This window comes from Podarcis pityusensis (assembly GCF_964106645.2).
Source record: "Podarcis pityusensis genome assembly, chromosome: 9".
NCBI classification, from domain to species: domain Eukaryota; kingdom Metazoa; phylum Chordata; class Lepidosauria; order Squamata; family Lacertidae; genus Podarcis; species Podarcis pityusensis.
The window spans coordinates 31001034-31026757 of record NC_138034.1 but is presented as its reverse complement, the minus strand read 5'-3'; the positions used below and the strand labels follow the sequence as shown (position 1 = coordinate 31026757).

The 25724-nt window shown below is 38.5% G+C and overlaps 1 protein-coding gene across 4 annotated transcripts in view; it reads left to right on the top strand.

Annotated features, from left to right (window-relative positions):
- GALNT7 (polypeptide N-acetylgalactosaminyltransferase 7) overlaps nt 1–24735 on the top strand; it is a 44193-nt gene extending 19458 nt beyond the window's left edge. For 2 of the 4 annotated variants that reach the window (XM_081021710.1, XM_081021712.1), the window contains exons 2-12: nt 1570–2030; nt 8379–8545; nt 10302–10432; nt 10679–10758; nt 12767–12949; nt 14801–14918; nt 16398–16520; nt 17118–17336; nt 18738–18836; nt 20737–20865; nt 22010–24735. In XM_081021710.1, the coding sequence (XP_080877836.1) occupies nt 1570–2030; nt 8379–8545; nt 10302–10432; nt 10679–10758; nt 12767–12949; nt 14801–14918; nt 16398–16520; nt 17118–17336; nt 18738–18836; nt 20737–20865; nt 22010–22147 (1848 nt within the window). In that variant the 3' untranslated portion in view covers nt 22148–24735. Of the gene's footprint in view, nt 1–1569; nt 2031–8378; nt 8546–10301; nt 10433–10678; nt 10759–12430; nt 12614–12766; nt 12950–14800; nt 14919–16397; nt 16521–17117; nt 17337–18737; nt 18837–20736; nt 20866–22009 lie in introns of all 4 variants that reach the window. The other 2 variants (XM_081021713.1, XM_081021711.1) reach the window with 2 other exon arrangements.
- Nucleotides 24736–25724: the final 989 nt, after the last annotated feature.

Sequence of the window (25724 nt, the reverse complement as noted above, 5' to 3'; positions counted from 1 at the left end):
GATTCTGCAGCTCACAGCCCATTTGAAACTGTTAAAAGTTTGAACAAGACTTCATTTTGGAGCAAGCTTAGCTATTTTTGATTTTGGGAAGGAAGGAACAGCAGATGAAAACACCATAATGCCTTGGTGATGTAGCCACCCCCTTGACTGTTTGAATTTTAGTTGCAGAGATTGCATTGGCAGTGTAGATCATTTTAATCGGGTGGGTGAGAACCACTTCACCAATTGAAGTTTTATATTTTCAAGTGACATGGCCGAAATGATTAGCAAACAGTAGTGATATCTTCATTCTTAGTAATGTGTTAACCTCCCTTGAAAACCAACTGCAGTTTCTCCTTCTCAGCTGTTCATCAGACACTGCCTTGCGTGTTATTTTTCATTTTCAGTAGTAGTTCTGGCTTGTGAGAAAGTGTGATAACTCAGCATCATGTGTTGCTGCCCCCCAATGTTCGAAATCATTAGCTAGACATTCAAGTTTGAGACACTTTGGTTTTCATAACTTCCAGTTTAAGAATTTTTGTCTTTGGTTCAGAACCAAAAATCTTTTTTAAAGGAATCTGCTTATGTATGTTGTTTTTTTTCCCTTCTTTTAAGGAAATAGAGCTTTTCAGGGCTCCAGATCATATTTGGCTTCATAAGTCTTAAATTTTCCATCTGCTGCTGGTGCTATATGACGTCCTCCTGATGCCTCTCTTGTTCACAGACATGTCGTAAAATTTGTGTGTGTTGATGATGTGTGTGGACTTTGCTTATCACAAAAGTTGCAAATCATAATCTTCAAACAGTTAATTTATGGAATTTGGTACCCACCTTTTGTAGTGTGCCCTTTTTTATGTGTAATATTTAATTATGTTGTTTTTAATGTATTTTTAGTACAGTGGTTTCATATTTTATAATGAACAAAGGTAGGGTTAGATGGAAGGCCACATGGTGAGCAAAGAGTGAGGAGGAGGATCAGTTCCATACCATAACAGTGGGGAAAGTCTCATAGATTTAGAATAAATTGTTACTGTCTCTAAAGGGGGATACAACTCTGTCAATACTGTCAAATGTCCACATATAAATCAGAAATCCAACCTTTTTATATGTAAGTACTAGCCAGCAAGACTCAAATGTAACAGTATTAGCAGCTGCACAGGTGGGTTTCAAATATTGACATTTGTTTTTAACCTTACATTTACAGATACAGTGGTACCTCGGGTTACATACGCTTCAGGTTACAGACTCCGCTAACCAAGAATTAGTACCTCGGGTTAAGAACTTAAGAACAGAAATCGTGCTCCGGCAGCACTGCAGCAGCAGGAGGCCCCATGAGCTAAAGTGGTGCTTCAGGTTAAGAACAGTTTCAGGTTAAAAACGGACCTCCGGAACGAATTAAGTACTTAACCCGAGGTACCACTGTAAATTTATTAAACGTATCGAGTTGCCTGAAGAATATGTTGATTTGAACAAATTCCACAGAGATTAGAGTTACAGAATTGTTAGTGAAAGGGGCATGGAAAGCTGAAGTTGGGCCAGCAGCTCTTCCAGTTTCTTTGTTTTATAATTTTGTCTCTCCCTCTTATGTAGGATAACAAGGAAAACAGCAATCTTTTGCCAAACAATGGAGACCATGTCCTGGTTCCTGGAAATGACAAATTCAAGCCTGTGTTACCCTGGCCTCACGTCGAAGGTGTGGAAGTAGACTTGGAATCAATTCGGCGGAGGAATAAGGCCAAAAATGAAGGGAATCCTCTTGGTGGCAATAATGATCAGCAGAACATCATGCAGCGACAGTATCTCACATTTAAGCCACAGACACTGATCTACCGTGATCCCGTATTACGACCTGGAATTCTTGGTAATTTTGAACCCAAAGAACCTGAGCCTCATGGAGTTGTCGGTGGTCCTGGTGAGGAAGCCAAGCCATATGTTTTAGGACCAGAGTATAAAGAATCTGTTCAAAGCAGCATTAAGGAGTTTGGGTTTAACATGGTAGCAAGTGATATGATCTCACTAGATCGAAGCATTAATGACTTGCGTCAAGAAGAGTAAGTACCTGATCTGCCTCTTCTTTCCCCCTCTTTTAATTGTGTTTTTGTTATGCGATCTGTACACTGTGACAATCATCTTACATGAATATATATTAGCGATAGTAAAGGAAAACAATTCAGCACTTCTTTTTAAAATGAGCTTTACTTTTTCTTTTTAGCAGAGATGTAATCATGTGAATAACACGCCTACTGAAATTAGCAGAACTTTAAAAATGCATAACTATAGCTTGGTTAGTTCCCAGAAGTATTCTAGCAGGCATTCAGATAATGAGTAATAAATTACAGTTGCTTAAACTTTGATCACATTTGATAAGAAATCATTTTTCTGTGGTGGGTAGATAGGATTTAGCCTGATATTCAAAAGGCTTATGCAGTTTTCCTACCCCCTTTGATCTGCTGGGTCTTTGTTATATGACCCTTAACTCTCCAATAAGGCATGATGCCAGGTTCAGATCACCATTTTGCCTTCATCTGAACCAATGTGTTAGTTGTTGCAACTCAATTGTTTGTCTGAGGCAGGCTTTCCACTATGTGATCTGTGAACAGAACTCACCAGCTTGTACTTCTGCTTGTTTTTGTTCTTTGCATTTACTGTCTGTTACAGAATGTGTTCTTTCTGAGTGAATTCAGGGGAGAACAGTACAATGGCGCCTTTTAACAGTTATGAAAAACATTCTTCCCTCCATGTTTCTGTGGTAACTACTAAAATGTAATTGTGTTGTGCAAAGATTTTGTACAGAGTTCTTATTTTGTGTTCTCTGTGTGTGTGTTTGATGTAAACCATCAGGTTTCCCCCACTTTCTCTTACCATCAGTAACTTAAGAGTCTTAGAATCGGAGTTCTTTGCTACTCTACCCTTAAAATGCATAAAACCTAAGAGAGACAGGGGTTTGGTGACAAGGGGAGAAAACCCTGTCCTCAGAAGATGTAATTTCCATATCACTTTTACTGTGCATAATTGTCTGTGAGAATTCTGTGCCCTCTATATCTTATTTCTGTCATTACTTTAGAACTTTTTGGAAGTAATAAGATTGAAGGATCAGTACATTTTCATGATCAGTTTCTTTGACTACATAAAAGGTGCTTATGATGTTGGCATTAATGTGATTTGATTGTGATATCAATAAGGGTTTTTTTCTGTAGATAGCATGATCTTGACTTTACATCTAGATGGGTTGATTAAAGCAACCTTTGTTGCCTCTGCCGAAATTTCTTACAATACCTTGTACTCTATTCTCAGTCAATTTTATTTGCAGGTACAATCCTTTTCAGCAGTGTGTTTTGTATATCTATGAAGCACAGGTGGTGAATATTATTTATTCCATATCAGAACTGTCCCACTGCTTCCAATTCTAACAATGCTGCAGACCCTGAAGCACATTTGATGATTACATAAGCAAGCAAGACCATGGCAGCTGTTCCTGAAATATTTGGCTGATTTCCCAAGCATATGGGCTTTCCCCCCTTTGAAATAACATGGCAAACATTTTATGGAGCTCAGGTAACATGAGAAACATGGTTTGCTGAGGAAAACAGTCCTTTAATGCGAGAAGAAGTTGAGAACCCTTTCATTTCTTGCAAAGTCCATTTTGAGAAGACAGCTTCTGGGTCATGTGGCCAGCATGACTAAGCTGCTTCTGGCAAACCAGAGCAGTGCACAGAAACGCCTTTTACCTTCCCACCAGAGCGGTACCTATTTATCTACTTGCACTTGACGTGCTTTCGAACTGCTAGGTGGGCAGGAGGTGGGGCCAAACAACGGGAGCTCACCCCGTTACAGGGATTTGAACCGCTGACCTTCTGATTGGCAAGTCCTAGGCTCTGTGGTTTAGACCACAGCGCCGCCTGTGTCACCCTAGCCTAGTGTAGCTTTCTTTAATTAGGAGCAGCTCTCAGGTAGAGAGAGACGTATTGTAGCTCTGCTACCTAAGGTACTAATAAACTTGAGATGACGGGATTGAAGCTGACACCTCATATACACACACTTCATGTGTTCTGACACATAGCATTGACACTTCCCCATTGAAATAATAGTAAATGCTGTATAGAGGAGCATGCTCAGATATGTGTGACTTGATCTACTTCAGGATTATGTGCAAACGTGGTGTCCTCTCACTTTTGGGGGCAGGTTAAACTGGTTAATTGGGGGTAATGCTATAGCTCAGTGATAAAGTACATACTTTGCAAATGAAGTCCCTGTTTCGATCCCAGTTATCTCTGTCTAGGACTGGAAAAGACTCACTCTAGCTAAGGCTGAAACCCTGGACGGTCATTGTCAAGTGTATAGACCAGGCATGGGGGAACCTCAGGCTCAAGCATCAAATGCAGCCCACCAGAACTTACTTTCTTGCCCTCAGGACTCTTCCCAGGCCACGTGCCCCCTCTTCAGTCCTAATCTACACCCTTCTGAAGTACTCTTACATTATTGGAATGTGTCCCTGTACTGTGATGTCTCTTGGTTGCCTTTAGGGAAAATGAAGAGATGTGTGCTTTGCACATGTGTACGTAGAAACGTCTGAATTTTGTGTGGCTGGATACTGCCTGCAGAAGTAGTCACATCCATTGTCCCACTTTTGCCTCTGACTATGCCCTCCCTGCCCCCATCATATGGTCCCCAGTAGTTGCTTATGAGGGAAAGCGGTTGTCAGGCTGAAAAACATTTCCCATTTCTAATTCTAGGTAGCATAATTGTCTGAATCCGCACAAGACAGCTTCCTATACTTACAAACTTAATTTTGACATATCAAAAATGTTTTGTTGGGTACACTGTTTTGTGTTGGTGGGGCAGTGAAGGGTTCCAGGCTATGGGTCTTATTCAACTAAGCTTTAGGACCATTTAAATCATGATTAAGTTAATTTCAATGGCTCTACTCTTGAGTAAAACTGGTTGAATACCATCCAATGCTAGCTGCAGTTTTAGAGGGTTGCTAGGCTAGGATCAACTATGATTCATACCATTATATGTGTGGTGAGAGAGAGAGACTGTGATTGAAGCTTTATTTACTATGGTATCTTAAGGTGACCTATGTAACAAAATGAAAGGTATCTGGTGTGCAGATGTTCTCATCTTCTCAGAGTTGCAAAACAGCAACAACAACGACACAGATGCTGTATGGAGACAGGAATATCTGATAATGTCTTTGCTCTGGCAGCTATAAAGATAAGAGCTAAAGTGCTGCTAAATCGGCAGCTTTGCGATATCAAGTAGAAGTACAAAAAAAATCAAGTAGAAGCACTAGGTGGCAGGATGCATTTAGCTTTAAAGCAAAACATAATTTCAAAATGTATCTTATATATATGAAGGCTTCCTTGTTTGCAATTAGAATCACTGTCCTCTTCATACAACTTAAATAATTATTAACACTGTACAAGATATATTGGAAGTGCTTTGAGAATTTTCACTACTGACCAATAACGTTTAATATCTTTTCTGAAGCTTGAACCCAATCCAAAACACAAAATGGGGTCCATCTTCAGAAAAGCTTTTCTGAGTCCTTCAGTACCTGGCAGTAAATAATAGTGAATAGCATCAGCGTCTTAAAATTCTGCTGTAACACAGCTCACAAGGGCAGAGATTGTCTGCATTTGGTAGCTCAGTATTGTTCCCAATATCAGACAACGTACTCTATAAAGTGCACTACCCTTGTTCCCACTGCCCAGTGTGGAATTTTTTAAAAGCAAGAGCGAGAGTGGCAGCCCTGGAAAACATAATTTATCATCATTTTTAATACTGAAATTGTTCATTCTGAAACATAATTGAGCTTCCAGCATCTTATTTTGCAGTCTTAAACTCTACCTTATTCTAAATAAGGTATATTAAATGATGGCTAACAATTATCTTATTTCTATATCTTTAGTGGACAAGTTGCTGATTAACTTTATAGTACAGTGCTTAGTTGATAGTTGATGTTTGATATTTGCTTGCTGGTGTTAGTTAGCGAACCACTGGATGTCACTATTGTTCTTTGCAATAGCACTTGGTGTTTTATCTGGTAGTTATCTATCTGCTTGGGAACCTATTTTGGAACAACAGTAGGTCATAGCAATTACAGTGGTACCTCAGGTTAAGTACTTAATTAGTTCCGGAGGTCTGTTCTTAACCTGAAACTGTTCTTAACCTGAAGCACCACTTTAGCTAATGGGGCCTCCTGCTGCCGCCGCTCTGCCAGAGCATGATTTCTGTTCTCATCCTGAAGCAGAGTTCTTAACCCGAGGTACTATTTCTGGGTTAGCGGAGTATGTAACCTGAAGCGTATGTAACCCGAGGTACCACTGTACTGTTGGCTAACTACTGTTAAAGGTATATTTATACTCCTTGTTGAAGGAGAATCAAACTTGAACATCATGTCTCGTAGAAGACTTGTATTATTATTTTTTAAGATGAACAAATAGAGCATTGAAATTAGGGATTTTCTGAAAATTCCGAAAAGCTTGAACTTTGAATTTAAAGTGCAGGCTATTAAAGGGGTGAACAAAAGGTTGTTGAGCTTTGTTAAAACAGATAATAGAGGGCACCCTTGATAAAAGTGGGTTGTGGTGATGATAAAAAAAATGCACACTGAATTTAGGCATGTTGCTATTACAACTACAGGTCCCTTGTTAAGACTGATAGCCTGGGACCTGAAGGTTTGTTCTGTCTTATTGCACCACGATTCAGTGCCACTTTTTACTAACTCAGTGGCTTTCATAGAGGATATAAAAGTTTTTAAATTTGTTCAGTGGAATGATTTCCTATTTAGGAAGTTAGTGGGTTTGCTTGTTCATTGTGATTTCTAGCTTGGAAGATACGGATAAAATATGCTGGCTCAGAGGCTAAATTAACAGACATTGGTAGCTATTAGCCAATAACAGTTGTAGTGCAAAATATCTAGAGGACACTCATTATGTGTAGGCAAAGGGAATTCAACCTTTCCTCCGCAAAAAGAAAAAGGGCTGGTGTAACCGTATTTCAGCTGAATTTTTCTTTGCTAATGGAACACTTGTGTATTCCCTACTATACTTCTCTTCATTATTTATCCTTGCCCCAAAAGAGATGCATTAGATTTATGGAGATTCATCAGATAAATGCACAGTTGTTACTAATTTAATATATGAGATTCAGACTCCTTTTTGGGTAGTACTTTTATTGCAGGTACCTCAGGGGAGAAAGCCATGTATATATCTTTAGCATCCCAGAGGGTTTACAACAACCTTGCTTCTATTTTAAGTGCAAGTATGTGTACCACACCTATACACACAAACTAACCACACATGGTTTCTCCTGTAATGTAATGTGTGTGTGCACAGCTTGTAAGTGATGGAATCTTGAAGCTTGAAACATCGAGTTGGAAGGGACCACAAGGATCATCTACTTTAACCCCCTGCAATGCAGGAATCTTTCACCCAATAATGTGGGGCTCAAACCCATAACCCTGAGGTTAAGAGTCTCATGCTCCAACTACTGAGCTGTCTCTTAGGGCAAGTGTACTGAATGATAATGTACTGAAAAGCAATAAAACAGGAAATGCCACCAAAACCTTTCTTAGTGGGTGGTATACAGAAAGCTAAGACTAGTTGATGCGACAGAAGCACCTGGTACTGCAAGTTGTCAGAAAATCATATCAGCCATGGGCTGAAAGAGTCATGCAAATTGGCCCCAATTCTACAGGCAAACTCAGAAAGCAGTTAGGAGCAGAATGGGTATCATAATGTGATTGCAGGTTATAGAGAGGGTGTTGCAACAGAAGGGAGGCTTATGACAATTCAGAAGAGTGAACATTCTGACAAATTATAGTTTTCTCTGTTGTGATTATAACAACACGTGATAACCTTTCCTTCTGAAAAACTACATGAAGGAGAAGGCTGCAGAGATTGCTGGCTATATGATGTGAAAACATTGGGATTGGTTTTTCCCCCTAGAAGGTACAACGTAACATCAAAATATTTAAATTACATACAACTTTCATGTTTGTCCTTTGTTTTTTCATGGAACAAAGGAATGTCTTAAACATGGTTTTCATTCTGAAAACTGCTTCAAGATCCTTCAAAAAGTAAGAAGCAGCAATCATTACTGTCCAATCATTACTGTAAGTTTAGCTTCTAAACTAGCTTCATAATCATGCTCTATCCCAAGTACTGTGTAGGTATATTTTAAGTCCTCTCTTGGGGGTGGGGAGCACTTTAATTAACTAGGTGGTACGAATGGGGTATTATAAGAGAATTTTCTCCAAATTGTCTTATTTATTGCAGCCATAACTAGTGCTCTAGTTAATTCTGTTTTTTCACTGATAGTGGTTCTGATAACAACCATGTTCTGATTGTAGATATTTCAAAATTGTTAAAATATAACACACATATCTGTTGCAGGTGCAAGTACTGGCATTATGATGAAAACCTGCTCACCTCCAGCGTTATCATTGTCTTCCATAATGAAGGGTGGTCCACACTCATGAGGACAGTTCACAGTGTAATTAAAAGAACTCCAAGGAAGTACCTGGCTGAAATTGTATTAATTGATGACTTTAGTAATAAAGGTAAATGCATTTAATATCAATATTAAACCCAGCAAGAGCTGAATCTGTCATTCTACAGGGAAGTTGAACCAACATAAAGAAATACTGTGCTGATAATTCAGTGGTTTCTGCTCTTAATAAGAAACCAGCCTGCAGATTTAAGAATATTGATCTGTGGATAGAGTCGGTAGCATGGTTTTCATTATAGATCAGTTTTAAAAAAGAAAAAAAATAGCTTTAGTGAATTAATGTAGTTTGTTCTAGCCTATTGAATGAAGAAGCGTAAGTGCTATCACATTCAGCAAATATCTGTCTTTCTGTTTCTTTCAATGGAGACTTTGCAGAAAAATTCAATCCTTCTCAAAGAGTAATCATGACTCAAATCTTCATTCAAGGCTACATCTGTTCAGAGATAATGCAAGGGTTCCCTTGAACAGGAATCAACACTCTCCTTTCCAGCATATGGATTTTTTTGACTGAAGGGTTTGTCAAAATGGATAGTGTAGGAAGCTTCACCTTTGCCTCTGTAGGTACTTCAACTGTCAGCCTTGGGTTTTCATTGCATTAAATGCTTATTACAGTAGCAGAGACTTTTAGATATAGTGTGAAATCTGTCCCCCTGCACACGCAAATTGTTCCATACACTTATGGAAAGTTTGAGACGATGAACTGCTTAAGCTGAAATATGGGTAGGGGGTTGGATTCCTAACAGATAAAGTTAATGTAGATACAAATGAAGGAGCAGATGATCAGGGTAATATGTAATGCAAATGAACCAATATTCCTTCTATTCTGTGCTATCTTCCCCTTTATTTCTGATGTATAGAGAGAGAATGCTACTGTCCCTTATTTTCCTTTACAGCATCTATGGCAGAATGTAATAGAGTTGCAGATGAGCATCTTAAACGTGTGTGTGTGTGTGTGTGTGTGTGTGTGTGTGTGTGTGTTGCATAGTCCTAAAATAGCATAATGCTGAGAAAATGCTATAATCCACAGCAGTGTTTTCCTGCCACATTTGACTGTGGTAGCCTTAAATGTTAATAAAAGTCATGAGTGTTTTCTTGAAGGTATTTCATAATCTTTTTTTGCATCCACATCTGTCTTCAAATTCAGACATTACTAATATTTATTGTGGAGAGTGAATGCTACATCTCCTGCACCACCTCCTGGATTTTGTTGCCTATAAATGTTGACATTTTATTATGTGAGTTTAAAGACTTGATTATATTCATTTTTGGCATGTCAGAGAAGAGCTGTGAATGTGTCACTCACCCACAGTTAGTAAAGACCTAGTGTAAAGCAATAAGGAATACACAGGGAAAAAATGGAACACTTACGACACCAGGACAGCTTCCATTGTTACATTGCCTTACTCATGTTATAAAACTATGGGGGGAAGTGAGTGCAAAAACTGCTGGAGGTTTGTGCCTTTCTGTTGTCAAAAGAGTCTATAGTATGAGTTCTGACCTTTTCCAGAGTTCAGACATCACTTGCTTAGGTCTGACCTTTCCAACATTAGAAGGGCACACATCTTTTCTACTTCCCTACATGTATTTTAAAAATCCAAGTATTGTTGGTAGTAGTTTTTAAGTGAGGTTACAGCTGTTATCAACAAATATGCCAGGCAGTGATTTATGTAATAGCCTTAACTTCTGAGTATTTAGATATTAAGTCAATTATATTTAGTTTGTTTTTAATATAGATTTAGTTTGTGTTGTAAGCTCTAAGCTAAATATTTTATAACAAATATGGAAACTTCTTTTTTATTATTTGATAGCACACTTAAAAGAAAGACTAGAGGATTATATTAAGCAGTGGAATGGCCTTGTAAAGATTTTTCGAAATGAAAGGAGAGAAGGTTTAATTCAAGCTAGAAGCATTGGAGCCCAGAAGGCTAAACTTGGACAGGTAGAAAACCATTTGCTAAATAAAACCCTTCTTTCCCTACAGTCTGAATTTTGCTTTTAACAGATCTTAAACCACTTGATTATTTCAAGTATAGTTCTTAATTGCAAAATGGCATATGTAGTCTTTTAAAAGATAGCTATAAACTGATGTCAACGTACAATGCAAAAAGCTCAATTAAATCAATGTGTGTTTTGTGTAAGGAAATCTCAAAATGAGTTGAAATCTCCTTTCCTCTTTGTTTTAAAGGTTTTAATTTACCTTGATGCCCACTGTGAGGTGGCAGTAAACTGGTATGCAGCACTAATTGCTCCTATAGCTAAAGACAGGTAATAATAATCTGCTTATTTTTATACCTCAGAAAGCCTTTAACAGCAGCCTTAACAGTTAGTAATTCACCCAGGGCAAGTAGCAGCTCTTTCTGGGTGAGTAACTTTTTAGCTCAGGGTGGTCCAACATTCAGTCTGGGGGTCACACATGGCCCTTGAGGCCTTTTTTGGTGACCCCCAGCCCACATGCTGCCTTCCCAAAGCCGGGTAAGTGAGACGCTAGTTAGCCTAGTTAGTACTTTCTCAGCTTTGGGAAGGAGGTGGGAGAGCTCTAGGATCCTGCCAGAGCTTTGCACTTTCTTCCCAAAGCTTTGCTTAGCTGGCTTTGGACAGGCAGTGCAAGGGCTAGAGGGGTCAAATTTTGGCATTGCTCTCCCCCCTCTTCCACAACAAGTCGATTGCGGCCTACAGGTTCCATGTCAAAGTACTCTTGTGGCCCACTTGGTATGAAAAGTTGGGCTGCATAGTTCTAGCTCATTCTCCAGGCTGCCTGAATAGGCATGATAAAAACTTGCCTGCAATGCTGTTCTAGTGAGAAAAAGAACTGCATTAAGAAACTTGATTTGTTTTTTAAGCAGTAAAACCAGTGTAAACATCTGCCAAGGTTTGAAAACACTAAATGCACAGCAGATTACACTTACTATGCAAAGTTTTTAATCAGAAAAGTTTTAGGGGATTTGGTCAACTTGGTAAATTGAAAAGGAACAAAGTCTGGAACAGTATACTTTGGGGTTCCCCCCTCCGTTATGGCTTTAAGGTGTTGTGGATTGTTAATGTGACCATATAAGCAAATCAAAGATACTTAAAACAAGGTATAAAATAATAAACGTCTGTTATTATAAATGTCTGCATATGAGGATTTCCTCTCAAAAGTACAAACCAGAACAGTATTTAAAAAGTAAATTCTAGCATATGATGTTCTAACATACTCTTGGTTCTATTCCCCCCCCCCCTTCCCCTTTTTAAATAATAGAGAACTGTAGTTCGGGTCCTACAGTAGAAAGCTGATTCTGGCTTTGCCACCTTGCAAGCAAGAAAAGCAGACATCTTCATTTGTGAAATGTTGAAACACATGCAAAATTCAAATAGTGTATTGCCTGGTTTTAAATCATACCTGACCTTTCAAAAACTCTTTCCAATGGGTTTAAACCAGTGATGGCCAAACTAGGCCCTCCAGATGTTTTGGGACTATAACTCCCAACATCCCTAGCTATAACAGGACCAGTGGTCAAGGATGATGGGAAATGTAGTCCCAAAACAGCTGGAGGGCCAAGTTTGGCCATCACTGGTTTAAAACAAGCCTTCTGTAAACAAGACGACAGTCCTCCTTACTCTCAAAGCTTAAGACAGACAAATATATTCATATTTGCAAAAAGTGAAACACATAGCTTCCATCATTCACCTTGATATTTTGTTATCAGAAACCTGTGAAGGAAGAGGTAGATTGGTGTGTTGATGTTTCTGCTTTCAGCATTAATGTATTCCTAAATAAATTTGACCTCATACTGCTCATTCATAATCCCCACTCCCCTGCTTTCCTTCTGCAAGAAGAGCACTGTATGTATATGCTATATTTATTGAAGTTATATTGGAATAAAGTGTAAGAGATAGCAGATGACTTATTGGATTAGACAGCTTAATCTTCTCTCTTCCCCTTCCATAAATGTTTCAGAACTACATGCACTGTGCCTCTAATAGATTACATAGATGGGAATGACTATTCCATTGAACCACAGCAAGGTGGGGATGAAGATGGCTTTGCCAGAGGGGCCTGGGACTGGAGCTTGCTATGGAAGCGTATTCCATTAAGCCACAAGGAAAAGGCAAAAAGAAAATATAAAACTGAGCCATATCGGTAAAGAATGCTGTTTCATTCTATTGATCTTTATAACTCATGCTTATCTAAATCCTTTCATTTTTCCCCTTTCTTTTCCATGAACCATGTGATTCGTTTAAATGTGCCATGTACCTGCTTTCATCCTCACCGCCACCATCCATAATCCTGCAGAACCACATGCACTGTGCCGCTTATAGATGTCATAGATGGCAACACTTATAACATTGTACCCCAAGGGGGTGGTGACGAAGATGGGTTTGCTAGAGGAGCATGGGATTGGAGTATGCTCTGGAAGAGGGTGCCCTTGACCAAACGTGAGAAGAAAATGAGAAAGACAAAAACTGAGCCGTATCGGTAATCACTAAACCACTTACACATTTCTCCTTTTCCTAAGGATGTACTGAACTATTAAATATTTGCATGAACTCTCCAGACCTTTAAAACAAAGCTAACAAAAGCAGATACTCTGTGGAGATACATCGTTCTTTTCACTAATCTGTGGTCAAGCTCTTCTAACACAGCCTTACTAACTCCTTTTGCTCTTCTGTGTCTTGTACTTATATACTCAGTTCTTTCAGCAAAATGTAGGGTGGCTGCTAATTGGATTGTTTAAACGAAACCTGTGGTCTGCCATTATACCTTGATTGTGTTAGAAATTGCTTAGTATCCTTATTAGGTCCTGTTTTGTCCTGCCCGGACAGGTGAACTGACATATGGAACTAATTGATAGATATTTACAGAAAGAAAATGCATCATCCATGTGTCTTTTGTCTAAGTAACCTGTTCTTTTAATGGCAAAGGGAAATGTTATGTTACTCTGAATTTTTGCCTTTACCTATAAAATGATTTGTTCAAAAACAAAATTTGGCCAGAAAGGACTGAAATTTTTCTAATGTACCTACTTCTTCCCCTAAACTAACTAGGCTGCGATTCTGCTTTGGTTCACTTATGCTTCACCAATCCTGCAACTAGAATCCTTTTCATTTCAAAATTTCTTTTTTCCTGTAACCAAAGTAAATGTATTTTTGTATTATTTGAATATGCCATAATCCCATTTTAAGAATTCGGCTACTTTCATTTTACTCTTACTTTATTGTATTTTTGGAACTAATATTCCAAATCATTTTCAAGAAATTATGAAGCTTTGGGCGACACGCACAAATTTTTGCTCCCTGACATAAAAAGTTGTGGTTCCTCTCACAGAAATGAGCATATATTTTTTGCATTTATACACTATTAATAAAACAGTTCTAGGAAGGAGGAAGAATGAAATAATTTAAAGTTAGCACAACAGAAATTCATCACTGTACATTTATACTTAATTTGCATTTTCATATTTTTATTAGAATATTGACACTGGTTAATGCATGTTATGCAGGTTTTCACATTGGCATCTGGAGAGAAACCTGGAAACCTCCAATACCACTTTTTAAGAACAGAATCTCTAGTCCTTATTATTGTAGAGAGAGAAAATGGGTTTGGTTGATAATGACCAACTGAATCAGAACATGCTGAATGTTTTAAAGACCTAAAATGGTACATAAAGAAAAATTGTCATTGTTCATTTTTGTATCCCATCTTTCCTCTGTTTTGCTCAGTATAGCATACATGGGTATGGGTTAATCTAAATATTTTAAATAATGAATTGAATTTTGTTTATACTGAAAGAAAATATAGCCCAGCATCTTAACACTTTGTTCTGAGATGTTGGTTAACTGCTTACAGTTCTGATAGTGTCCATTTGGTTTGGTTTTCACCTTTCAGCTGTTCTGAACTTGACACAAATTCTTGGCATATTATGAACCATTTTTCTACAACTGCAATAAGACTAGGAGTGTTTTTATGACTGTTCTATGATACTTAAAGGAAAACAGGTCATGGAGAAAGCAAGCCTCCAGCCCAGTTCTTTTTTTCCATTCTGGATCACAGCCTCTGTGACTGCTTATACATTAAAAACAACAAGTGTTGGGACTAAATCATACCAACATTTAGTCTGTACCTTACCTGGTACCTAGGATTCCAAAACAGTTTAGCCTGTTATCTGAACTTTGGAGTTCAAACAATTGCTATAAACTTTTTATTGAACACCATTAAAGCTTTATAATTTCTACCTATCAAAAACAATTGTCAGTTGATTCCTACATATAAAAGGGATTCCTTCTGGCCCATGGCATACAAACGGTTAGTTCCTCTTCTCGTTCCTAGGTCACCTGCAATGGCTGGTGGATTGTTTGCCATCGAACGTGATTTCTTTTTTGAGTTGGGTCTCTATGATCCAGGTCTACAAATCTGGGGTGGTGAAAACTTCGAAATATCTTACAAGGTAAGCAACCATACCAAGCGTTGATAACTATCATATTTCAAGTAAATATGTGACCATCAATCAGCTCAGTTCTTACAAGTTTTTTTGTTTGGCCCAGGGACAGCAATACTTTCCTTGTTTTCCATCAGCCAGCTCCTGATTAGTGCCATACAGACAACTATGTCTTGCTGCACTTATTATGTTTATTGCTTTTGAAACTGTTGGGCCTACACCTTGTTTTCTGTGGGGCTCTTCATTCTCAGATGTACCTTCTCAGCAAGGCCATAATGATGCCAAATTCTTGCCTCCTCTGAACCAAAGACTCAAAACCACTAGAGGACACATCTGCCTCACATTTTGGCACATTATCTGTTGACTTAGTGGTTGCTAAAGTAAAGTCTGAGACCTGATTTTATAGATCAATATGGGTGTAGGTTTTAGTCACTGGCACCTTATTCACGTAGCCCAGTTTTGCTTGTAATTCTGAGGCTAGAGCAAAATTATTTTGTAGCATGGATAGCCTCTGAAGATTAGATGAGAGCGCTTCAGGTTTGGACATGTTTGCTTTGAAAGTTGCTACATTTCAGCTTTGTTGAAATGACATTGATACTATAACACAATTCCTAGGGACTAAGCTCCACTGTACATAGTAGGACCTGCTTCTAAGCAAACATGCATAGAAGGAAGATCTTAAGATATATATTGGAAATCTTAGACCTGTGTCTGTTCCAGATGTGGCTTATTGGGTGGGATAGAGCAGCTACCACTAGCTTCTTGGTAGATGGGTCATTGTTGTTTACTGGAAGGGAGAGTGGCCAGGTGGCAGGGAGATTGGCCAACCTCCCTGCCGTCTCACTTCTCCCTCCCAGAAAGCAGTTCACCTGCTGGGAAGCCAGCATAGGAGCTCTGCCCCATCGGCCAAACTGCTTCTGTTCTGCTTTGTTAAATAATCCAGAATAATATCAAGTTCTATGCAGCAAAGCAAAATGTATTGTTTAATCCCTCCTAATAGAGAAAGAAGGTTTGAAATCATACAAACGATAGCTGAGCTTACTGCAGTTTAAGGGATTTACAAATACCACCAACAAATTCTGAAAAAGTGGTTAAAATTGCTCAAGGTGTTGAAGCGAGTTATTTAATATTTCAATTTAAAACTTAATGGGCACCCTAAAATGACATGTAATATTAAATGAAATTAGTTCCTAATATTATCTGCGGATATAACTTCTATATTGAATGCAATCCAGTTAACAAATTAGGCAATTGTGACTACTTGTCAGTGGGTGCACTAATTATTTGACATTTTTTCTTTCAAATGATATGTAAGGTGGTGGTGGTGGTGGTGGTGGTTAGTGACATCTTGCAATGATGCTGAAAGCTTTGAAAAATAATAATAGCTAGTACTGTAATTTAATGTTTACAAGTGTTTTATGAGGTCTTGAAAGTTGTGAATGTGTAATTCTCCCGTTCTCATCTCTTTCAACATATAAAAACCTGCAGATTTGGCAGTGTGGAGGGAGGCTTCTGTTTGTGCCTTGTTCTCGTGTTGGACACATTTATCGTCTCCAGGGATGGCAAGGGAATCCACCTCCAGCATATGTTGGATCATCTCCCACTTTAAAGGTGAAGTTATATGTCTTTAGCATTTGATTCCTAAAATAAAAATCTTAGACACATTCAAATCTATACCTTTTTCTCTTCCCTAGATGATGAGTTTTATTCCAACTGAATGAAAACATGTAATTTGATTTTTTGAAAACACACCTAAGTTAATCGTTTGTGTGTGCGCGCGCATTTGTGTATCTGTAGAACCACTCACTAATCCCATGGTTTCATAACTGGATAACCATGTTGAGGGCTGCTCAGTGTTCTTCACCTCCTAACCAAAAAGAGCAACCTTTTATTTTATTACTAAATTTGGGAGCTTTTAAATTATACCTGTATTCCTGAAGGTGTCTTTATTTTTTAAATATAGAAAAGCACACACATAATACCAGCATTTTGTTCAATTAAAGTTGATATAAATATGAATGCTGCATAAGAATTTTCCTTTAACTTTCTGGGAAATGAAACTACAGTGTGTTATCAAAAGATTTACCCACAAATGAAGTGTGTACGCACATAAAGTGATAAAGAGAAAGCCTAGCCACAATTACCCATGCTCTGGTAAACTCTTGTTTGGGTTATTGTAAAATGAATTCGGTATATTTTTTCCCACAGAACTACGTCCGAGTTGTGGAGGTCTGGTGGGATGAATACAAAGATTACTTCTATGCTAGTCGTCCTGAGACAAAAGCACTAGCATATGGTGATATATCTGACCTGAAGAAATTTCGTGAAGATCACAAGTGCAAAAGTTTTAAGTGGTTTATGGAAGAAATAGCTTATGATATAACTTCTCACTATCCTTTACCACCTAAAAATCTGGAGTGGGGAGAGGTAAGTGCAGTGTTTTTGCAGATCCATTCCTTGATACAAGTCATTATTTCAGGTGTCCTGAGCTACAGCAGCCACAAAGAGTCCTATTCCCCTTGTTCTTCCAGTCCAGAATTAATTATAGGAAGGACTAGTGTGTGCTGGAAAAACAAGGGGGATAGGAATCTCTTTGTGGCTATATTCAGGGAAGGAACCAGCACATTCAAACTCTAAAACTGTTTAGTTTAGATCTGCATGAATTACTTGAGTCCCAAGGCTTTTGAACAAAACAATAAGTTGATGTGAAATCAGTCCAGATTTCAATATAGGAATTTGCAAAAAAAAATATCTAGCACTAGAGCTAGCATATGTCCATTTAACCCGAAGTTGACTGGGTTAAATGTGAACAGTGGACACAGAGAAGATAAAAAGTTGCAAGAATGAAAAAGAAGAAGTGACACTGTTTAAATTGCTAGCATGAAGATGGAAAAAGAAAGAAGAATCCAGCTCTTACTTGATTATTTTTCTCTGTGTCGTAACTTCCTGTGTGCTAATCTGCTACTGACTCACTTGAAAGATTCGTTATCTCCTCATTCACTCGGCAGAGCAGGGAGAACTCATCTTCCTTGCTCTGGCATGTGTGCAAGCCTCTAGTGCTGCTGATTTTCTCCCCTTCTCTGCCCCCCACCCGGTGTGCACACTGCACCATACCCAAATCTGCTCCAAAGACTGGGTGAAACTCCTATAACAATGTTAGGGAATATGCAGTGGGGGGAGAGGTACCGCCATGCAAGGAGAACTCCTTGCAGAGACAACTGAAAGATTTAGCTTTACGTGGAACACAATCCACTGAACTCTCCTTGCTAACTATATTTACTTATAGGAAGGCTATGTACCCCAAGCTCCAGTTCTGCTGTACCTTTTTGTATAGTATACCAAAAGGGTGCCCATAACATCCATTGGTACAGTGGTGCCTCGCAAGACGAAATTAATTCGTTCTGCGAGTTTTTTCGTCTTGTGAATTTTTCGTCTTGCGAAGCACGGTTTCCCATAGGGTATTAACGGTTTTAAGAAAAAGGAAACAAACTTGCAAGACGTTTTTGTTTTTCATCTTGCGAAGCAAGCCCATAGGGAAATTCGTCTTGCAAAGCAACTCAAAAAACGAAAAACTCTTTCGTCTTGAGCGTTTTTCGTCTTGCGAGGCATTCGTCTTGCGAGGTACCACTGTATAGCGGATTTTTTTCCTTCTAATAGTTATCAGTATTCTGACTCCAGCACATTATGTTGAGGTCTTCGGAGAGCTGTGTATGTCATTTCAGAAATCTCTGTACAACTACATAATACTTTTTTTCCTAAGCAAGTTATTAGCTTCCTGATTTTATTTTGAAATGTTTAGCTACAATATAAATTATACATGTGTTTCAGATCAGAGGCTTTGAAACTGCTTACTGCATAGACAGCATGGGACATTCCAATGGGGGCTTTGTGGAACTTGGACCATGTCACAGAATGGGAGGAAATCAAGTAAGTAGTCTCAAAGCAAGATCTTTGGAGTGCCAAAAGGAATGCCAAAAGATTAAACTTTTGCTTGTGGATTTTCCATTGCTGTAAACAGTACTAAATTAGTTGAAGCACAACTTTACACACACACACACACAGAGAGAGAGAGAGAGAGAGAGAGAGAGCGCACTGGGAGCTGTCATGTGTGTGAAGTCCACTACTACATTATCACAATAAAATTATAAATCATATTACTGAACCACCCTGGGTTCCTTAGGGAGGAAGGGCAGGATATAAATTAAATAATAACCATTATTTTTAATTGTCTTACATAGGGAACTGTTGTGGATCACAAAAGCTTTGTTGATGGCTCAAATTTAGATACTATTTGTGCTTATTTCTACGTTTCCTCTGCAGCCCCTTGTACCTTCTGAAAATCTGCTTGGGGGATTAGGGGCTCCTATGGAGCAATTTGGGACAGCTTTAGGGAGAAAGGAGAATCACCAAAAAATTCTGCCTCCTCCCCTCCACCAAACAGATAAAAAGCTTTCTGTAGATGGAAAGAAAATGAACCTTTCTGTTCATAGAAGGCTAAGTTTGAATCTAATCCAAGTTGTTATATTTTGGGTATATATCATGTGTTCTAAACTACTTTGAGTGCAATGTTTACCCAAAAAAAGTGGTATACAAATAAAGTGACTATGACTGCTATAAATTTTAGGATAAAACAATATATAAAAACCTAAAAACACATATATGCTAGGGGAAGTCCAAATCTATATTCATAACATTCATTTTATTTAAAAGCATTTCTAGACAGCTTAATATGTTAAAATCCCCAAGGGGTATACAAATATGAGAGTCTAGCGTAAGCGTATTTCCAATCAGTTTCACCCAGCTAACAGTGAAAAGTTTCCATTGGCAGAATGAGAACGAAAGCATTTTTTCAGCATTTACCCCTGCAGCCTCCTTGTGACTTCTCTAAATCTGCTGCAGAGAGACCTCCAACTCTCTGGAGCCAATTTAGCAGGGTGTTGCTTTGGGAAGAGAGAATTGCTGAAAATTGCTTCCTCTCCTTTCCAGCTCATGGGAGCCTCCTATCAGCTAAGCATGAATACATCCCCATAGACAGCCTTTCATGATGGGAGTTTCAGCAACATACAACCCCTTTCTTCTCCTTCTACCATCACTTCATACCATAACTGATGAGTGCTGTTGGGATTCAGACCAGTAGCCCTGACCTCTGTGATTCATTCAACTCATTACTGGTATTGAAGGCCAGTGTTTGGAATGCTGATGTTTAAATCAGAAGACATGTGTCCAAATCTGGCTTTTCCCCTTTTGGCCCTAACATTTGCTCACAGTTCATGTTGTCTGACCAATCCAAAACATATTGTAAACCTCTAAGAGGCTTTAGTACAATCAAGTGATATGTTGTTGTTGCTTAGTTGTTTAGTCGTGTCTGACTCCTCGTGACCCCATGGACCAGAGCACACCATATTTTAGTTTTGTTAAATACAGTAAAAATGTTACGATTATTGGTGCTCAGCAAATTTTAGCTCCTTCCAGTTGCACAGCTTACTGTTTCCAAATCAAGAAAGCAATATTGGGCCCACTTACCTGCAGATGTAAACAATACCTCAATCACTGATATGCGTGACCACATGACAGAGCATTGTGATGGACCTTGTGTATCTTTAGGTCATGCTGGGATTTACTTCTGAGCAGACAGTGTACTGTGCTTGTCTGTAAAAGTCTCTTGCCTTCAATATACTTCTAAAAAGCAAAAGACAAGTATATTGAATAATTGTAATATTGCTTCTGAGCAGTATCATTTTTAACATGTCAGTTATTACTTTAGCATTTCAGCAGTTACTGGTATAAAATATATAGTGGTTTTTAATGTTATATTTTTTCCTATTAGTTGTTCAGAATTAATGAAGCCAACCAGCTCATGCAGTATGACCAGTGCTTGAGTAAAGGACCTGATGGCACCAAAGTTATGATTACACACTGCAATCTAAATGAATACAAGGAGTGGCAGTACTTCAAGGTATCTAATCAGTGATATGAATTTTCATCTTCTCTTGTGAGCCATCTGTGTACTGAAGAATCTTATAATTACTTTTGTTGCTTTCAATGATGGAGAAATAAGATTTGGGGATATCTGGCACAGTTCTTTCTTTCAAAAGTATCTTGCTTAGGCAACAGTGCACTTTATTTTATTGTAAACATAGGAGCCATATTGGAGGACACAAAAAATGGAAACTTAAGTGCACAGATGAGATAATATATCTTACCTCTTTGTTGGCACGTTCTCCGCTTCTACCAGAAAACCAATACATCAGGATAGACTAGCCAGGGAGTATATACAGAACTTAATTGACCTCTAGCAATTAATGAACAGACTCTCTCTGAGCACGATCAGGTGGATTTCCTTCCCAGCTGAATGAAAGCAGCTCTTCCACCCTCACCTCAGGTTGGGAGTCAAGATTCACACTGTCTCAGCTATGAATTTAATTTCCATAGAGACTTGAGCCTTAACATATAGAAGGATGGGGGTAAGGGAAAGCATGTTAATAGGATCTGGGCAGGGGGAGAATGAAGGGGCACAACAAGAAGAAAAATTGCTTCATGCTTTTGAACTGCTAGGTGGGCAGAAGCAGGGACCGAACAACGGGAGCTCACCCCGTTGCGGGGATTCGAACCACCGACCTTCTGATCGGCAAGCCCTAGGCTCTGGTTGAATTATGTGGAATTTGAGGGGATGGGAGAGATCACCAGTCCATGCCTTTTGAGCAATTGATTGCCGTGACCTATCCCAAATGCTGTGGCTTCAGAAACTGTTGTGTCCCTCCCTCTCTCCCCCTCACACCCCCTGCTCAGAAATTTAAACCCTTAGTTATATATGAGCAAGGTTACCACTGATACCCTAATCATCTAATGTGTTGCTATCTGCATTATCTGAAACCCTTTATATAAAGGGTTTCAGATAATGCATATATCAACGGATTAGATTAGGGTATCTGTGGTAACTTTGTTCATATATAAATAAATAAAATGTATTAATCATTTTCAAGGCAAACCATATAGCAACTGATAAGAACGGTAGTTTCAGTAGGACTTGGACAACTTTTAAGAATTGTCAGATTGTTCTTGGGAAGTAACAGCTTTTTGCTTGCTTCTTGTTTTTGCAGAATCTACATAGATTTACCCATATCCCTTCAGGAAAATGTTTGGACCGTTCAGAAGTTCTACACCAAGTGTTTATTTCAGAGTGTGACTCAAATAAAGCAACACAAAAATGGGAAATGAACAATATCCTTAATGTGTAGACAAAATAAGCCCAGACCTACCTATGACAAGTTTAATTCATATAGGACTGAAGATAGCCTGAAAACTGCTGCAACTATTAACTTCGTACAGCTGCGAGCCTGGAACCTCTTGATCTAGATGAAGGACGTAGATGGACAGTGATAGATTTATCAACTTGCAGTTGATGTTTACAAAAACTGCTCTTACCTTAAACTTTAATAGATGTTTACATCTCTCTCTTTTTTTGTTTCGTTTTTAGGATGTTTTTGTTTTATGGTGCGTTAGTTAATAACTGAATGTGCTTTTGACTTTGTTTCTCTTTTACTAGGAGCAAAGCTAAAAGCACCAACTTGGATCTGAAGTAGCGGGAAGTGGTTTGCAGTCATGCAAAGGGTGCTTTTCTGCACCATCTTCTGGTGACAGCCTCCACCCCAAAAGCCCCTCCTGATGGCTGGAGGAACTTCTGGAATGGCTTTTTGAGTGGCATAAAGGGCTGCGAATTGGCAGCTTCCCATGTGTGCATAAGTGCCATCCACTTGCGCACAGGCAGGGGAATTGGATCCAAGCATGTTGTTGTCTTCTTTGGGATTACACTCAGGGGTCTGCAGGCAGTTTTTATTTTTTTAAACACTCACACTTGAAAAAGGTTGGAGTAACCAGACTTTGCTATAACGTGGTGATTATCAACCTGTTGTACGTTGTTTTGATTTTACATCTTACCAAGCACTGCCACAGGTTTTTTAGCCAGGGTGGCCTTCTTTCACAGTCATGCTGCTTTTTTGAAAGGTGAATTTTCAATGTATTTAGTGCCTCTTTAATTTTTCCTCTTTAGTTCACAAGAAGAAGAAAAAACATCATAGAACAAGTTAGTCAAAGTCTTGTGGTTTAAGATATTGCCAAATTTACAATAACACTCCTTATTTCATATGGTTAAGGGCAATAAAATAAGACACAAGTCATAACAGGGATACTGTGAGAGGAACCTGAAATAGTGATGCTAAAGCTTCACTGGAACCTTTGGAAAGAAGGTTGTGGTTAATATATACTTAGTAGCACTTAAATCCATGAGCCACTTGTGTAAAATAGCATTGAAGCAGCTTACATCTTCTGTGTTACAGTATATAGCTGAAACTGAAATTTAGCACTAAGTGATGCATTCAGTGGAAGTGAGCACTCCAAATTGCAACTAAAAAAAATTCAGGCACTAACTTCCCTGCTGTATCATGCCTTACGAAACTTCTGTATATGTCAAAATTGAAATATGTGTACATCTGCACAATGTAGAACAGTAAAATTGATCCAATTCACTTTCCTTGTGATAAATGGGAATCTCAGAACTGGATTAAAAAAAAGAAATCAAAATTATTTTACAAGCACTCAGCATGTAAAGGGATATTGTCAACTAGCTAAAGATCCATATATAGATTAGAAATGAGCAAATGGGAATTGAAGGTGAATTCAAAGGCTCTCTTCCTTCCTCCAAAGAATTAGAATGTTTAAACTTCAGGATTGTGTTATGACTCCAAATTATATAATGACGCCATGGCATGAACAGAAAATGGAAAACAAAGATACTGAAAAGATAAAAACTAAGGGAAAGTTTCTTAAAACATTTGTGCTGAATATTACCCTAAACATGGCGGGGGGGGGGAGAGATAATAAACAATACTGGCTTCAATATTTAATCCAATTCAAAGGCAGAGATACTAAGGTTTCGTATTAGTTTCTGGCCCCTGCTGTACAGTTATGCACACCTGAATTCTACTGAAATCAGCTAGGTTCATATGCATGTGACTCTGCAGGATTTTTAGCTCAAAATTAAACTCGGTGATTTGATTAAATATAGTATTAACTCCTTGATCTTCACTCAAGCAACTCCTAAAAGTGAGCAATGGAGATGCTTCAGTTACAAGGCCAAATCTTAGTTTAGGTGTAGCTTAGTGTTGTGTTATAACATTTAGTGAACCCAAAACTCTGGCCTTAACAAAGGCCTGCTACATATAGTTTGGAATCTTTAATTATTTCTTTGGTGTTGATCTTTTGGGCCTCCTCTGAAAGGTGTGAATAATTAAATTAGAAAATGGAGGAAGAAATAAAAAGGATAATAAGGGTGTGGGTACATTTTCTTGTTTGTATGTATGAAAACAGATTTTCATTTTCTTTGTTGGACAGAGGTTAATTTAATCACATTACTATGCATAAATGAAAGATTGCACATCGATTGTGCAGGCGCGTGTGTGTATCAAATGGGTATTGTGTGCAATTACATTAAAATCCAATACTGTATGTGAATATGGATCTGTATTTTTAAACTCCAAATCTTACAAAACAACATAAGCTGTTACTCCTAATGACTTTTCCTACTGTAACCTGCTTTTTGAAAAGTAGATTCCATATCCTTGCTTTGTAAGTTGATCACTATGCATTTCTACACATTTTATAAATTTGATTTATGCAGATTTTGATACACTGTATGTTTCTGTAAAGACTGTATAAATCTTCAAAAGTTTTAATAGGGATGAAACTTGGGTATCTTGTGTATATCTTAATTCTGGGTTGCTTGTTTTTTAGGTGAAGAAAATAAATTTTAACTTGTGGGTTTATTATATATTTGCACCAAAAACTTCTTTTTCTAATAATGTTCCTACTGAATCAAAATGCCTTTAGAGAGTGTACGTATGTAGTGCATACGTAATTGTTAAATAGAATCCTTTCATTTTTCTTGCTTGTTCCCTAACATAAGTAAGCAATCCTTACTCTCAGCTAGAAGAGCAGTGAAACTAAACAGAGCCAGAACCACAGCAGCACCTGCAGGTCTGCTTTTTGTGCTGAGTGTGGCAGGTTGGGAATAAAAAAGTTGGGTTCCTGTGTGCCAGCTTCAGCAGAGCAGTCCTGATAGGCCATACCTGAATCAGATTAGCATCCAGTGGATCCTTGAATGGTCCAATTCCATACACAAAATGCCCCATTCCAGGGCTTTCCACTGGTGGGAATACCATTGTTAGTAGCTTCTACCCACCTCTGTCTTTGATAGGTGCAGTGGTGGCCTCAAAGCCTAGATGAGCTCAACAGAACTAGGCAGCGAGATACTACCGCCACTTTCTAACCCCTTATGCTACTACAGATCAGGGGTTAGGATTGCTCTGCTTATCTTGTAGGCAATAGATTATAAATACCGCATATTGGTCCACCTTATAGGCTCAAGTACAGTTAGCTGCATGAGGAAATTCCTGGAAAAAAGGATCCTGCAATGAAGATGTTCACCTACAAAAGCATATAGCATGATTTCTCTTAAGTGATGTGGCAAGGTTTATGATGCCATTCTTCTGCCAACCTAGCAGTTCAAAAGCATACCAGTGTCATGAGGCAACTTGCCAACTTTTAGGATGCACTCTTCCTCTTCCAAAATTTAAGGTATGAAGACACAGTAACACTGCAAGTCCAGCAGGTCAGATCAGATACCCTTGAGCAACTATGCTGTGCACAAGATTTGATGCAAGTTGTAAAATCCTGCAATAGAATGACTGATTTAAATTGTATGTGGGGATCACATTTTTGAGTGCTCTAGTTGACACATCACTCTCAACAAGTAGTAGC